The 18,136-nt window shown below is 36.2% G+C and overlaps 1 protein-coding gene across 1 annotated transcript in view; it reads right to left on the bottom strand.

The window, feature by feature from the left end:
* Nucleotides 1-18,136, bottom strand: part of SLC2A13 (solute carrier family 2 member 13) — a 317,237-nt gene that overhangs the window by 235,569 nt on the left and 63,532 nt on the right. Inside the window, exon 3 of the mRNA XM_063076095.1 lies at nucleotides 11,850-12,058. Coding sequence (XP_062932165.1) covers nucleotides 11,850-12,058 — 209 coding nt within the window. The remainder of the gene's footprint in view (nucleotides 1-11,849; nucleotides 12,059-18,136) is intronic.

Genomic DNA, 18,136 nt, shown 5'->3' with positions numbered 1-18,136 from the left:
AATTAAAGATAATACAAATCTTCCCATGAACTTTTTAAAGTGCCCTCAGAAAAAGTTCTCAACAGATGTTAGCCATTATTGTAAAACCCGGTATCCCAGTACTTAGCCCAGTGCCTGACAGTAAAAAAAAAAAAAAAAAAAAAAAAATTCTTATCGATGAATGAATTATGTAGCCAAACATGGTAGAACAAATAAATTTGTACTTGGTATAGAAGAGAGATTCATTTTGTTCAATTCCAACTATTAAAAGGATATGATTACAATTCAAGAAAAATTGTCAAAAAACTAGCCTGTGTCTCTGCATAAACAAATATACTATGTGTGTAAAACGGTAATGCAATGAACAATTTTCAAAACAAGTCTTAAAGCATGAAAATAAAAAATACTGTTATTATTGTGTAAAAATCTTAAAATCATTCAAACACAGGGTAATGATTAAGAATATGCATTAAGTATACGAAGTCATAAAGGTTTGAATTCTGAATTTGGCCCCTTATTGCCAAGGAGACCTACGCAATTTACTTGAGGCTCTCTAAGCCTCATTTTTCTCATTTATAAAATAGTACAATAACAATGATAACTATTTCACAGATATTTGTAGAATTAAAAGATATAATAATACCATGTAAAGTGCTATCCACAGTGCACGGCACATAGAGAATGCTCAAAGTGATCATTCTTTTATTTCAAACTGCTAACATTAATTAAAATCAGAAAACTCCTACGATGGTTTTTCAAGCTTTTTAGGAGCAATAAGACTTCAGATGATATTATTCCTTTCTGCTGGCAGCAATGTCACCAGCTGTAAGATGCTGTATGAGGATACAGAACTTATAATTATAAAACATATTCCATCTGAGGATACAAAACTTATAATTCCAAAACATACTATTGAAAAAAACACTACTCTAGAAAATTGAAGCTACTTTTAGCAGGGCCACTAAGCATAAGATAAAAAAAACTACAGAATTATATGAATGATGCCAACTGTATTTCAGTAATTCTCAAAAATGAACAGAAACTTTTTGATAAGCTGTTTCAAAAAGTAAAATTAAAATATTTTTCACAGAACATTTTTGAGAAATATGTTTCCAGTTACTTCCTGAAGTAGGTATGTCTAAATATAAACTAGCTAATGAGAGTAGCAAAAACAAAACAAACACCAAATTTCACATCTGTGATTCGGACTAAAACTCTGTGGTCAAGACAGTCATTTGTTCTGAAAGTTGTTGAAGCTATTGCAGCCACAGCTGGTGAAAATATACTTGGATTTCACAGACTCACCTTTTACAACAGAGGGAAATTCTACCACATCTTGAAGTGTGCATATCTATAGTAGGGCTCTAATCTGATTACAGTCTATTCTCCATAATTATAAATGAAAGCCTAATGCATCAATCTGTAAGTGGTAGTTCCAAGATTTGGACATTAACAAGCATCTGCTTTAAAACTAATTCTAAGATAATAAATCATATGAGATTTTATAACATATTCAAAATTTCGTTGTACTTATAAATCTTTGGCCTCAAAGTAAGTTTTTTAATTGGGCCCAACATGTTAGCAATTAGATGAAAATACTAATACCTCCTAATACGTACACATTACAAGCAGTTTTGGTAAAAATTCAGTGAGACTTTAAACATATCCATCTGCCCAGAAACAGGGTCATGCAAGAAATAATCATCATGCACTGAATTAAATCTCCTTCTCCAGTTGACTCAGTAACACAGAAGGAAGGTGTCTCATGTTGTGAAAACTCCATTTTCTCCTCCAATTCTCAGGGGTCAAAGATCAGACATCACCATCCACTCTTCCCACGTGAACAGAAAGAGACATGAATAGAAGTCAGAGAAATACTTATTAAGTACCTTGCTAATGTAAGGCAGTGACTGTATCTGGTGGTGGGTATTACAAAGATAAGTAAGCTAACAGGCTAGTGGAGGTAGGGACGTACAAATCTAATGCTGACTGCCACAGAGATGCAACTGAGGTGCTCAGGGCATAGAGAAAAGGAAGGCACCTTGCCTTCTCATATTCTGAGATAAGACTCACTCCACCCTCCCTTGTGACTTGACTCCCTTGTTTACTTGCTCTATAAAACCCCAGGATCTCTCCCTCTTCTTCGAGAAGTTCTTCATTAACAAACCTTCTCCCTTTTGCAATAGCCTGAATAAAATCATCTCCTTAATTGTCCAGTATATTTTATCTTTCACCAAGTGTATGATCTTGCTTTGACTGCAATCCAAGGAAAGGGAGCTACGGTTTCCATTTATGTGTGAACAAGGGGGATCAAGCTGTTTTAATAGGGCAGTCAGCCAGGGCATCAGATGATGAGAGACCCCGCTCTCACAGTAGAAACGTGCCTCTCTGGAGGCCCCACCAGATCAAATGTGACACAGTGTGTTTGGATGAAACTGTTAGGCTGTGACAAATGCAGAAATGACTGTGGCCACGCCTCTAAGAAAACAACATGCTCTGAGCAGTGGTCTTATAAAAGTCTATTGCTTCAATTACCCACAGGCTTCCCTGCAATACAATCTTATATGTTCTTCTGTTACTACACACCACGTGCACACTTGCACACAGATGCATATGTCTACAACATCACCACCTGCACAGAAACCAAAGGAGACATACCCACTAGTAAACACCATACTGAAGAGGCTTCACCACACATTTTTGTAAGAAGAATCCCCAAATTAGTACTAAGAGTAAAAACAGAGGAAACTGATAAAACAGACATACATAATGATAAGTTAAAAGTCAGAAAACTATAGCCCATACACCAAATCTGGCCCGTTTCCTGTTTTTATAAATGATAAAACATAACAGGTGCAGAATAATAAGCTTTGTGTTTTAATATAACAAAGCCACACTCATTGCTTATCTACTGTTTATGGCTACCTCTGTACTTCAAGAGCAGAGATAAGCAGTTACAACAAAGACCAAATGGCCACAAAGACATGTATTTAACTATCTGGCCCTTTACAGAAAAAGTTTGCCTGCCGACCCCTAAGATAAAACATCAAAATTAATGCCTTACTACCAACAAAGAGAACCGCCCCAAACCTACTATATTAAAAGCACAATTAAAACATCACTACTACTACCTTCTCATTAGTTCTTTCTTTTGGATGAAACATGATTTTTCCTAATTTGTAGACTTTCCACTCATATGCAACACAATAAAAATAATACCAGCATCCATTGGACTAAGCAGGAAGAAAAACTTAAGCACCTCTATTTCAGGCTTTTCCAAAAAAGATTGTGAACGTAACTGAAAAATGAATTGTGTTAAATTTACTAATGCAGAATTGTATGAAAAGGCTTTTCTTAGCACGGAGAAACCCCCTAATATGTTACTATTTCTCAAATTTAATATAATTCTTTTTGTGAGACGATAATGACATTTTCTTTGCAGGGTTCACTGACTGGATTAAATATTCAAACTCAGGAAATTTGAACCACCTCCTGGAACGACTCCACCCCACCCTCCTCAGATCCAACCCAGGTCACTTCTTCCCAGCCCTGGGAGTCAGAATGCACTCAGCCAAAGGTGAGTGCTGCTTCCATTCTCCCTTGGCCTGCTGATGGAGTCTGGGCTCTAGTGAAATAAACCTGGGAAGATGAATCAAACCAGATTGTAAAGCAAGTTTAATAACAACTCAAGGAATGTGTTTCTGAAGAGGAGAGGGCCATGATCCTGCCTGTGTGTTGTGACAATAACTTTGGAGGCCATGGAAAAATTGGGTGGACAGGGGAGATACAAAAAGCAAGAAGAGCTGAAGACCCTGTTACCCAGGCAGACAGGAGGAAGCCCAGAAATGTAACCCAAGCCGATGACAGCAAGAATGAACAGAAAACACATAGGAAATACCCTCTCAAGGTGGAAACAACTGAACTAAATTATTTGTCCACTGATTTTGAAGATCAGTGATTGTCTTGTTTCTATTTTTTACAGTTGTTTGTATTCTTTCCTTTTAGAAAAGGAGTACATTCTTAAGGAAAGTTGATGGGTTCTAAGCTCCTTAAGAGCAAGGACCACACCTTCTATCTTTTTTCCAAACCGCATAGCACAGATGTGGCGTGGGATGCAGGGCTGGCTGCGTGGAAGGGGAAGGGACTTGGGAGTTGGCCGGTGGGGTCAGATCCTGCCTCTTCCACCTCCTAGATGTCTGCCCTAACAGCCCTCCATTTTCTGCATACAAGATGGATCACAATGAGAGAACAAGCGAGCAAGATAGAGAATGTGCGTTTGTGTGTGTGTAACATTTACAGAAATAAGCATTCAGTAAATATTAATTGTTACTAGTATTTTCACGCTAGTATTATTCATATACGAATCATGAATGTTCAGACAGTACTACAAAAAGTCTTTGCTTTCATACAAATTTGGTCCACCCTCTCTTTAGGTAAGAACAGTTATTGAGTTAGGTTCTCTAACAAAATTATTTTGAAGGTTTATTTTATTCTAAGAGATGTGCAGTGGGAGTCATTTTCAAGGAAGTACCTTGAAAAATTCAGGGAGGAAAAAATTATACTGAAGATGTGAGACATCTTTAAAGCAACTGATTATAGTTCTAGCTTCTATAAACCTAGTAATTTTCTTCTCACTCTATCCTGCCAAGTATACACCTCCTTATCGAAGACTACAACATTTCAGGAACGCAGGTGCTAATAAGTAAGTTAAGTGAAATATGCATCTATGCTAAGGTATTCAGTTAAGTTTTTGATTCAAAATATTGCTCAATTGGTAGACTGAGGGTTTACAGGGTCTCGGGCAGAGTGGTTAATAGAAGGAGAAAAATTAATAACATTTGACCACTCTATCTCCCAACTACAAACCCAATTTAAAATATGAGGGAAAAAACTGAGAGTGATTTCTTTGATTTCTGAGCAACATTCGTGAAGATTTCTTCTGACATTTGTGAATAGCTAAGTTTCTTCAGCTAGTACATGACACGGCCGTTAATATTCTGATTGCAGAGCTCATCAATGAAACTGTCCTGCTACCACTAAAATGTCCCAACACTAAAGAGTGGTCCATGTGCTTTCTTCCTCTTTGAGGTGGAAAAAATTGGGTTTTCTTCAGGATCTTCCTCTAACCTTCTCCAAAGACTAGGTAACCTTTAAAGGGCACAGCAATTTGTCTTGTCTTGAGGGGAATAAGAAAAATCTCCAGAACATGGTTTTATTAACAAAGCAGACTATCACCTGTACTGAATGATGGATTTAATGTTAAGTTGCAAATGAACTACCCTGAAGCAGCAACTCAGAAATAATATATTCTTTTAAAATATATTATATATTCTTTTAAAATGCCTTGTGGGATTTTTCCCTCATTTAATAGTATTACAGAGCATTATAAAACAGAATGAGTTGGGGAAAAAGAAATCTTTGACACAGTCAAAATTCTTTCAGCATGGATTTTTTTTTTTTTATGAGACACAGATTTAAGTACATATTAACAAAAAACCAGAAATATAGAACCTTGAAGTATTACCTATCGACTTACTAAGACAACCTGGATTTTCAATATAAATCAAGGAAAATGGCTCGAAAGCCTACAAGTAATCTGAAAAATGTTTCCTTCTCTCGTGAGTATGCTGAGTGGAAAATCTCTGTGCTGTTCTTTATCCTCATGTAAAAAGAGAGTCAGTGACATTTTAACGTAAAATTCAAGGACTATTCCAATTCTGTTTAAGATTGTACAAGTCCTCTGGGGTTAGAAAAATCAATGGCAACCTTTATTAAAAACCGTATTGAATGAAATAGAGTTTCTTTTAAAAACCTCAGCATGCCTAAGAAAATAAGTTTTACTAAAAACTGAATAGATTTGTATATTGTTTTAATAGTCCTTCGGCTTACTGCTTAACACAAGGATAGAGAATTAAAACAGTTTTTTACTTGAACTTCTGCTTTAATCTACTGTCTACCATGTTAGATATGTACAATAGCCTAACACTTTGCCAATTTTTCTTGCAACAACTTCTATAACATTAGATATAGATGTTTTCTTTGCCAACATTCAGAAAATTGTGGGTCATCTCACCAAGAAACAATTTATCAATATCTACTTCAAGTTCATCCAGTAAACGACATCTGTTTGCTTTAGGTCAGACAACAGTATACCACTATATGAAAAAAATACAAGCAAACTACCAAAAATATTGGGGGAAATATTTTGAAAATATCACAGTGCAGCAGATGTCAATTGCAATGAGCCTGCACCTGCAATGTCATTATGCTGGAACTGGATTTCTAAAGACACATGCTGAAGAATTTCTATCAAAATATGATAAATATTTACCTTCTCTGACCTCTCTACAGAACATGATTTGCTGAAATATCTACAGGCAATATTAATTCACAGAAAAAGAAAATGACTTATGAGGAGATAAGACTTGATCACCTAATTGCAAAATTACCGGAGGGGGAAAAAAAAAGAGAGATGCAGTTATCCCTTCCTGTAAACGACAGATATGACCCCCACAGAGCAGGAGGTAAATCAAATCATGTTCTAAAATGAACTCACAGGAGGATCCTGAATAAATTCTCCTCCCTACAACACTCTTCCTTTTCAGGCTAGAGATTAAAACTCCCATCAAAGGCAGCAAGGCACAGAGCCAACAATCTCCCATATTACTGAGTTCGTCAGATGATAAAATTAACTAATGCAAATCTTGCTGGCTTGCGTGTTTTTGCATAGATTATACACCACATAGGTAACCTGAATGCCCTATGACAGTGTCTAGCACCCAATGGGCCTGGACCTAATTTCAATCTGAAACATCATATAGAGCCTCTGGGTTGCTACTTCCTATATCTGCCCAAATATTAAGATTTTAGTGACCAAAGGGCAGGGCCAGCTTTCTAGCTGGTATTCTTCTACTCAATAAATCTATTTTGGAAGTATCTATGATCTAGGTGATCTAGGTAATAATAGCTGTAAAAAAATTTTTTAATATATAATTTTTTTAAACATGGGATACACAAAAAAGCTATTTTCCTTTAAGGGGAAAAAAGCCCATATACATTTTTAGGTTCCCTGGGTTGAACGTGTCCTATAAGTAAGCAGATCTGTAAAGGCTTGCCTCGCTGCCCCAGGTCTGCAGTCACCGTCTCCCCGGCCTTCCTCCCTTCACTCAGTCTGTTGCACTGAAGCTGTCCTGACAACCTCATCCTCCCTAACCCCACAGCTGCTGCTTTCTCTGGCTTTGTACGGTGGTTCTAACATCACCATTTATACGGTTCTCTAGAGAGAGAAAGCTTTCTTTGTTCATATTTTCCCTCCAACGATCCTGTCATAATTCCACAGTCCAGAGTAGAGAAGAGTAAGGCAGAGATGGGGCCTTCTTTGAGGCCTTACCTAAGCCCTGCCTGTCGGGCGGGGCTGAGGGGTCTCCTCTGCTAACATATGGCCACAGCAACCTTTCCTTTCCTCTCACCTCATCCCAGGATTCGCTGTTGTTATCTGGTGCAGGATTAAAAAATGAAGTTAACTAAGTGCTATCAAACAAGGTGGTATAAAGCATGTGAATATGCAACTCTCATTTCTAGATCCTTCTCTAAGATTACATTTGGAAGAATCCTGTCTCTTTGTTGGTTCATTTTACTTTCCTTGTTGTGGGGGACAATTAACTGTTTTGAACTAAAGCTCCTGACAAAGACTCCTTAGCTTCTATATGCCCAATAAATTATGACGACCATGCATCTCTAGTGCTATGGGCAGACCCCACTTCCAGTACCTTGCTAATGGATTTGCCTAGAGAAAATTCCAAACTTTTTATGTTTGTCAAACTGAAGGACGTATATTCCATGGGAGGTACACAAAAGAGTGATGGGGTACATACAGCCAGCAAATAAACACTGTAGATACTTAGGAAAAGGCAACTTTAGAGTCAAGTAAAACAGTTATATTATGAAACAATGCAATTTCAGTTAATGTCTACGATAATGCAGAAAAATTCAAATAAATATTGAGCTTTCTTTAGCTGCCTCCTGCTATGATACCCAGGCCCCAAAGGGCCTGCCTGTCCACTCACTTTTGAAGCTAAGCATTAGAGTTTGCCAGTCATTGCCTTAAGAAATTACCTGGGTCTCTCTCAGGTTTCTATCTCTATTGCACGAGTCATGACTCTATTACACATCTATGCAACATGAAATAAACTAGAAAAACAAAACATAAGAGATATATGACAAAATGATAGGAATATTGATATTACTTTGTATTCAAATTTGCTTTCAATCCTGGAAGTAGTAATTGTGTCCTTAGTAATTTAAAGCTTAGGCCTAGCAGCCCGGGATGAATAAAGATATATAAGTTCTTACAGCAATTCCTTAAAATCTGGTACATGTACACTTTACAGCTATTATCAAAACTAACAAAGAAAACTAATCTGGTCCGCTTAATGATACATATAATTTTGCACTTGCTGTTTCCTCTGCCTGGAACACTTCTCTCCAGTTCTTCCTATCGCTGATTCCTTCTCACCCTTCACATTCACCTCTTCAGACAGGCTTTTCCTAACCATCCCATCTATACTTGATCTTAGCCAAAAGGCTGAGAAGTGATTAACTAACCATGCCATCCAAAGTAGTCCCTATTCAGTACCTCTATAAGTATTTTATTATCCTGTTTATTTCTTTCAAAGCAATGACCATAATTTTTAGTTATCTGGTACTTATTTACTCTTTTATTTATCACTTGTGTACCTCCTCCCAACAAAATGGACGAGAATCTTGTTTGTCTTATTTATTGCCATATCCCCACCTCTAGTGAACGTCACTCAATAAATTCATTTGAATGAAAGTCTGTTGCACTGCACTTAAAAGTACGGAGCAGGCATTTCTCACAGACTTTTAAAACTCTAAAAAAACCTCTAAAACAATTTAGACCTTTGGACTATTAAAACCTGGCTTTCTTTTCTTACAAACCTGAAGAGAAACTGAGGCTCAGAGATTCTCCCAAGATCCTTTCAGGATTATAAATTTGAGGTGGAGCCAGGAATAGTTTTCCATCGCCTCGTCTCCCACTCCAGGGAGCTTTCCAAACCAAGCTGTTGTTTCTTCTAGTCTCACTTTATTATTCCTACAGGATGCATAAACAGTGCTAAACATGTGTGAAAGCCAAATGTTTGCTTCTTTTTCCATAAACGGCCTTACAGTTGTTGCTTTGCCAGTTACAGTACAGAAACCGCACAAGACACTGTACGCCATGTACTAAAGAGATGGAATTCCATTACAAACCAATCCTGCTCCACGGTGTGGCCTCACCTCTGCTGTTGACAAGGCCAGAGCAACTGCCATATTCATAACACAAAGTGTGGTTTTAAACCAGGAGAAGTAAACGCTATATGCACTGAAGTCTCACAAATCCATAAGCTAATGTAGCTAATACTTGCACACACTTCAGCAGCTATGCATTTTTTCCTCAAGGAGGTCAAGTTTAAATTCAAGTGACCAAGAGAAAAACATTCTATGAAAAGAGAAGGATTGCATAAGCAAGTACATGGTGGCTTAGTTTCCTGTTGACTGTCATAGCTTGCTCACAGTCAAGAGGTAACTAAGCCGCCATGTCTGAAAAAACATTCTTCCTTACAAGAAATAAGGTATCTTGAACAACTATTCAAATTTCTTTCTAACCTTCTGGATAATCTGAATACTTTGCGGTGGCTAGGTTCTCCCCTCCACGCAGCTGCACTCTACTGCCCACAGTTCCTAGGCCTGAGGCCATGGCTCAAAATTCACCTCCTCAGCATCCACGGACAGAAAAACATGCCATTCTCTTACCCTCCAACACAATGGCCTCATCTTTCCTGAGCCAAGACATTTTTATTACTTTAAAGTTAACTGTTTCTTTTGTGTATTTGTCCATCTAGCCTATCATTCTTGAAGGCAGAGACAGAGGGCCAAGACCATGTCAGTTTGGTAATAAAAGTCCCTCCACTGGTCTCTGTTTTACAACTAAACTAACAGAGTCATGTTCCTGGACATTCAATGCTGATATAAAATTCATATTTCTGCAGATTATGTTTTCACTGTGGCCAAGTTTCTTAATCATAAAAATGAAGCCCAAAGTCACTGATGCCATGTAACACTGGCAAATCTGTCTGCATGCATTCATGCCATGAAGCTCTTAACTCTGTACTTTTAAAAAAGAACAAGAGATTAATTTTTAAGCAAGATGATAGTGTTTCAAATAATACAAACCCCAAGAGAAATAAATTATTTATGCCATTAGCTCCGCAATTTAGAATATTTACCCAATCATGAGAAAAATGTTATTAGGATTTAGTGGATAACATTATAATATTTTTTAAAAGCTGTGCCAAATGTATATATAAAGCAATACTGAGAAATAGGGAAATATTGTATTTATACCCAAGAAATGGTGCATTATTTAGCTCCCAAAGATTTCTAATACAAACTAAAGGAGATGTAGATGACTGCAGTCCTATGTGCCTCAAATTTCTAAAAGGTCGCAGCGTAAAAAGTTATTTGTGATTTAAATGGACATTTTAAAATAGTATTTTTTAAAATAACACAATATTAACTCACTAAAAGTAAATTATTTTGCTAAAGCAAAATTCTCTTTAATCTTTGCACTGATGTGTTACTCTGGAAATGCTAACATTGCCAGACATACGGCAGATGCTCGAAGTGTTTAAAAATGACTTTCACGTAGAACAGGCTCACAATTAGTTGGGGCTTTGGTCTCAGCAAGAAGTAATGGCATCATACTATTGTGCTGCATACATATAAAGTCAAGTCCAGCCACATGTGGTTAAAACAGTGACCAGCTTCTGCAGAGTGTTCATTCTATTATTTCAGGAAGGCAACAATGTTCCACAGAAATGGTAGGAGGTGTGTGGACAGACTCTCAAACACTTGAGTATGACATACATCAATAAAGGGTTGTATGTGTTTAGCATTTTTTCAAATATGAAAAATAACTTGACTAATATAAATTAGTGTCTCCATTTAAGCTACCAATTAATACAGAGGACAAAAGAAGGTCATGAGGAAACAAGACCAATTTGGGAAATGTGAACTGACCTGGCTGTTGTTGTTGAGACAAAGTATTTTGAAATGTCTGCTTTTTTCTCATCATTTACATCCTGCAAATTGCTTACCCAAGTCAGACTGTGAAGATTATATATCCTGCCTGGGAATTATTTGCAAATCTCTACATGATTTCTTCTCCAAAAATAAATTCATCAACAAAATTTAACTACAAATTTTCTTCCTTGGTTTTCTGACATGGTGAAACTTGGGATTAGACATCTAATTAAACATTTTAATGAAAACAGGGAAACAAAATTATTCCCAAACTAGTATACGAAGGTGTTGATATTCTTTATAAAAATTAGCATAGAAATTAATGTAACACATGTAAATAAGGATTTTATTTTTTTTACTAAGGTTATTTTTTTGGACAACAGTTCACACTATGACTTTTTAATTTAATATGGAAGGTCAATAATGCATATACAGATTTTATGCCTGAGATATTTATACACAAATACACACTTAAAAAATAAACACACATACAAAATGATGACAACTAAGTCAAGTATATCTAATTTAGAAAGAATAAAAGAAATTTTGACAAATATAAGAATAGTAATTATGTGAGGATATTAGAATTATGGGGGTGTTTTTCATTTTTTATAGCCTTATTATATTATTTATGAAATTAGAATATATTTATTTTAGTTTGCTTATATGCATAAAATCATTACATTACTTAGAGATATTAAATAATACTAAAATATAATTTCTAAATAAAACAATATAATTTTTTTTAAATGTTTTATAAAATTCAGAGAAGTATAAAATCCACATACCTGAGCCAACTTCTTTTTCTTCTTCTTCAATGTTGTTTTTGATGCTATCATATTCCTCATCAATGGTCTGGTTACCACGCATCTGAGATAAAATTCTACGGGCCTTCTGAGTCTGTCCTTTCTGAATAAGCCATCTTGGACTTTCAGGCAAAAAGAGAAAGCCAAAAAACTGTATAACTGCTGGAATTGCTGCGAGTCCCAACATGTACCTGCAATAAGAATCCACATTTTTTGTAAAATCTGGTCTGACTAGAACTGAGTATATGCTCACCACATATTTTTGTGTCTGTGCTGATCACAATACCTATTGCTAAACTTGTCAGAATTATTTATTATGTGTGTGTGTGTTTGCCACCAGAAAAAAGTATATTTTTATGCTATACTGAAAACTGAAAAATGAGAAAAATCTAATACTCCTTTATCTCTCACACAAATTATAATGAAAAAGATTGATAATTATGTATATACATTCTGAAAGTCACAATAATTATGTATATACATTCTGAACCAAACACATCATGCAAAACATCATAATCACCATCCCTATCTAATATTCATATACATAATATAATTCTGTACTTTACAATATAAAATGGGACTAAGATCAAACTCTCTGGCATCTGCTTAAAAGACATACTTTTCATTAATATAAGTGCCCAAATTTGTTTCCTTATAGTTATTTCTGCTCTGGGAATGATTAGTTATGATTTTTTATAATTTTCTGATTTCATTTTGCCATCAAGCATCAAGATCACCATAATTAACAGAGCAGTAGAGGCCCAAAGCAAAATAAGATGGAATCAGAAGCAAGTAACCCTAATTTAAATGACTAGAAATTTAAAATGCTGCTCATGTTATCTGTCATCTTCTTTAAATGTCTATTCATAATGGCTGTCAAAACTCTAAACAGCAAAAAAGCATAACATTTTAAATCCATCAGAGAAATAAAAATAGTAATATGAGAATATCAATATCAAAAATCTCTCCAAATCATTGTGATCACTGGGCTAATCTCTTAACATCTCTAGGTCTCAATATTTTTTAAATGAAGGGGTTAAATCAGACAAACTTCAAGCTCTCTTTCAAATGGAAACTTCAAAGAATCTAGGATACCTGTGTGTATTCTGTTGATCCAAGTTCCCTGGGTATGTTCCAGGTAGATCCATGATGACAGTGCTCAGAAGACCAACTCCATTTACAAAACAGGCCATCCTCACTGATATCTATGCCAATGAAAAGTCACCCGACTCTGTATTCTTCAAGGCTATTCTACCTTTAAGCTATGCTAAACCCAAATTATAGTAGCTTTATAGACTCCAGAGATATATCTCACAAAATATCTAAAATTTTCCAGGCAGTTTCATTTTAATTCCAAAAACGGTACAAGAAAAAATATAATTGTCATATGGGTGTTCAGAAGCTCTCCTCCTACAACTACATACCAAAACTACACATGGAAACAGAAAAATTAACTAAGATTTAGAAAGTAATCAAAGAGTTTATGAATGACTGACTAAATGAATCACTTAAGCCTACAGTATTAAAAGAAATCTTATTAGAAGTGTTTTATACTTTAATCCATGGGTTGTGATAATTACACCAATGCTTAATCACTCCTTCCTCTGATCACCCACAGAACACAGCTTTTAAACCTCAAATTAACTATACCTTTTTTTAACATCAATTTATGTCACTGTATTTTATAACATAATAAATTATTTACCTGTCCCACTCAATTGCATATATTTATTTAACTTTGTGTTTAGCATAGCACCTAGTAAAGTATCTTGCACACAGTAGATATTTATAAAATTATATGAAAGTTGATATAGCTACACTTTCTGTATTAACTAAACAGAAAATAACTGTTCTTCAGTCTCATAGCAATATTTTATGTGGCAACTCTTCTGGATCTTTTAGCTCGGCAAACTTACTTGCACAGTAATAATTCCTTCTAACCAAACCATTCGTTATTCTAGATATAACAAGACCTTCTCTTCTAGAAGAGTCTTCAGATGAAAGCTTGAGAGACCAGCTCATACAAATGAGTATTTCTGGCCTCTTCTTACGATTTTAACTTGTACAACAAATCTGTTATTTAAATGTATGTTTTATTGCTGTAAGAGAATGAAATTTCCATTCAAGTTATGTTCTCTCAAAGAATTTAAAAGAAATGGTTATCTTATATTGCCAATTATTTAAAAGAAAAGCAATAAAGGTGGACACTAAATATACTGGATTAATAAGATGAAAGTGTTTCTGTTTCATTTCTCTACACCTTTCACGATCTTTCTTTAACCAAAGCAAGATTATGAATTAAGATTTAAGGGCTGCAGAAACAGAGCCAGCTGCCTGGGGTCCTGAGATAGGAGCCGACAGCCAGCCACCAGCCACACACCCCCACCCCCAACATCTTAGAATGTACTTATTAGGCATGTGTGTTTCTCTGGGGTATGTGACTTATCTGCTCATGTCCTTCACCAAATTTCTGCTTAGATTTTTCTAATTCATTTTTAAGAGTTCTTTTTGCATTAAGGATGGAAATCTCTGAGCATTAAATTTGTTCCTTATCAACTGACTTAGCTGCAAAGAAAATTTCTTTAAAAAGCACTTGAAAAGAATATAGAAACTGAGTCATTTTCAGGCCCAAAGATACCCAAAGAAAAGAGAATACAGAAAGATAATAAGGGGCTAGCCAGTTAGCTCAGTTGAATAGAGTGACGCCTTGTAACACCAAGGTCAAGGGTTCAGTTCCCTGTGCTGGCCAGTTGCCAAAAAAAAAAAACAAAAAACAAAAAAGAGAGAGAAAGAAAAGCACAAATATATATCAGCTTATTTCTTAGGTGAACTGTAGAAGACAGAATACTTCAGCCCTTCAGCCTTTGAAACCTGTAAGTCCCAAGAGTCTATGTCTGAAATTTACAATTCAGTGCCCTATACCAGTGGGGAAATGGCATTCACACTCTGCTGCCAGCATTTAAGAATATTAAAGCATCTTTCCAGAGACTAATCAAGAAAAAAAATATTTTTGTACATTTATATTCTAACACTTCTCTTCTAAAACATGGGAACTTATTTTATTACATTTTAATTACCTTTCATGATAAAAATATTTTGACAGGAATAATTTTCATGGCTTTGTAGAAATCCAGTACACAAGATCCAGGGTAACTGTGGTATATGATGGAGAGAACATAGGAACAGATCTGATCTCACTTCGGCTCTGACCATATTAACCACAATGGTTACTTAACATTTTAATGCACAAGTGAGTGTTTTTCATAAGACTGCTGGGAGAATTAAGTGAAATCATTTAGTCAGTACCTAGCAGAGAAGATGCTCAGCAAACAATGTTTCACCTCCCTGAACTCTTAACCATGCAATCAATTCAATGTAACTTTATTCCGGCTGTATCACCCACCCAAATTTTCAGCAGGTAGAACTAACCAATTTTGTTCTTGAGGGAAAATCATTCCTCTGATGATGTGCAGGCTGGAGAACAGGAAGGATAAATAAGAGGTTGCTTTGCTGTGGTACTGATGAAAAATTCAGCATGAGACTAAAAGAGCAGGATCTCTATAAACTTAGCTAAGGCACTATCCGGGACCAACCATCCAAGGAAATCAAGAATCAGATGAATGACAAAGAATATTGTCACATATTTTGGCAAACCCCAAACAAGCCCCAAATACAAGAGATCTCCTTATTATACATTAAATAAAGTGTTCTAAACCCTGGCTTCACGTTAGAATCATTCAGGGGTATTTTAAAACACACCAGTGTCCAGTCCTCCCCCCACCCCCGGCCCAGGATTGTGATTAATTGGTCTGGGCCCAGTGAATTCTATTTTCTTAAAAACTCTCCAGGTGGTGCTAATGGGTGATTGGAGCTGAGAACCATGGATCTAAATGTTTTTTTCTTTTTAAAACACATTTTTTTTTCCTTTTAGAAGATTTTAATTTTTTATTTAAATATATTGATTATACTTATTTATGGGGTACAGTTATATTTCAGTACGTGTATACAATCTGTGATGATCAAATTAGGGTAATTAGCACATTCATCATTGCAAAATTTAGTAATTTCTTTGTGACATGAACATTTGATCTCCTCTCTTCTAGCCACTTGATAACATGCAGTAAATTATGGTTAATTATAGATGCCTAGCTCGACTGTATACCAATAGAACTTATTTTTCCTATTTAGATGTAATTTTGTGTCCATTAACCAACCTCTCACTCTCGCCTCTCTTCCCTTCCCTTTCCCGTCTCTAGTAACCACAGCTCCACTCTCTTTCTAAAAGTTCAAATTATTATAATTATTTTGCTTACTATTATTTTTTAACCTAGTGCCCATATGTGAGTGAGAACAAGCAGTACTTCTCTTTCTGTGCCTGGGTTATTTTAAAACCCAGGGGGTGAAAATAAACAACAAGCACCCATGGTCCACACCTTGAGGCAAAAGCCATTTACCTCCTGGAGGCAGGACCGCACACCAAACTGACATAAAGGGAAAGGAGGTCGACACAAGCAAAATTGCCAAGCTCTCATGAATCTTAAAAATCTTTACTATACTCTTTAGCGTAACAATCACTCACTGAAAGATACCTTTTTAATTTTTCTAAATTTGAAGTTAACAAATGAGCTATTCTCTGGCACAACTAGCAGTACCAGAACTGACCAGAAAACTAAGGAATGGACCTATAACGGGGAGCAATGCTTTCAGATGATATGGTTAGGCCAGCTATCAACAAAGCAGAATGATGTCACCTATGGCACCTCAATTCAAGCCTTCTTTCCAGTTCCAAAAACCAAAGCTCTGTGAATCAAAGATCCTGCATTCCTGGGTACCAGACCTCCCCATGGCTCAGAAGACCAGACCTGCTGCAGCTGCCGTCAGATGGCCAGGGGCCCCACACAGAACCAAACAGGTTCTTCATGGAGCTGAGCATTCGCTGTCATTCTTGTCTTAAAGGAATCATATGCTCTCACCTATGTAACTAAAGATACGTATCCCTCTAACATCAGCCATTTAAAACACAGAATTCTGCAGTTCATGGTAATCGTCCCCTTCTCTGAACTGATAGCATGGATTAGCCTGTTACTTATTCTTTAGTAGGTTCAGAGGGGTGATGATGATGTTTCAAATACATGAAAATTTACTCGAAAATATTCAGGCTCAGCTTGGACATGTACTCATTTAACAACAATATCAACAATAGTAATAGCTAGTATGGAGCAGCACTTACTATGTGCCAAGTGCTGTTCAAAAGACTTAAGATACATTAACTCATACATCTTCACAACAACCCCACGAAGTGCATACTGTTACTTATCCTGATTTTATGGACCAAAAAATGAGGCACAAAGACTAGTATGCGGTAGAACTACAATTAAAATCCAGGCTGGGCCGAGCCCATGGCGCACTCGGGAGAGTGTGGCGCTGGGAGCGCGGCGACGCTCCCGCCGCGGGTTTCCGCCGCGGGTTCGGATCCTATATAGGACTGGCCGGTGCACTCACTGGCTGAGTGCCAGTCATGAAAAAGACAAAAAAAAAAAAAAAAAAATCCAGGCTGTCTGGCTCATATAATAGATGTTTATTTTAAGTCAAGCTATAGTAAATGTTCAAAACTTACTTGATAATTAATTCTGCAGAACTCATTAAAAGGGGCATTAATTTACCTTAGCTGCATGTTTAAAGAATCCTGAGGTTTTCCTTGGAAGTACTAGTCACACACCTCTGTTAAATGCAGTAAACCACTGCAACCATAACAAAGCAAAGGACCTAGTGGGAGCCATCACGCCCTGCTGTGCCCAGCACAGCACCTGAGACAGTACCATCCATTGGGCTGGGTCACTACATATTGGATTTAACCAATACAGACTTGCTAGTAGCAAGTGGAATATCCCATTATTACCTCAACACCAATCCTTATTAAATCAGAACTCCGTAAGAGCATTACTATGAAAATCATACAAGTTAAAAATATCTCAGTTTTTAGGGTAAACTTGTACTGCTTATTTTGAACACTATGCCAAACTGAAGTTTTATTTCATAGTTCTTTCACATATACAAGTAAAGTCTTCACACTGGAAAAAATATAGGCAACAAGAACATAGGTGTTTTTAAAAATCATTGAGAGTAAAGTAATTTGACTTGTGAGATTTGATCCTTATAAAATATTTCATATGACAAACATGATAGATCTATAAAGGTGCTTTTCTCTCCACTTTATTTTTCAATCTGTGCTTCCCAAAGGCCTCCCCAAACCAAGCCTCACCCCTTCC

This window comes from Cynocephalus volans, chromosome 12 (genome assembly GCF_027409185.1).
Source record: "Cynocephalus volans isolate mCynVol1 chromosome 12, mCynVol1.pri, whole genome shotgun sequence".
Taxonomy (NCBI): domain Eukaryota; kingdom Metazoa; phylum Chordata; class Mammalia; order Dermoptera; family Cynocephalidae; genus Cynocephalus; species Cynocephalus volans.
This window is presented reverse-complemented; position numbering and strand designations above follow the sequence as displayed.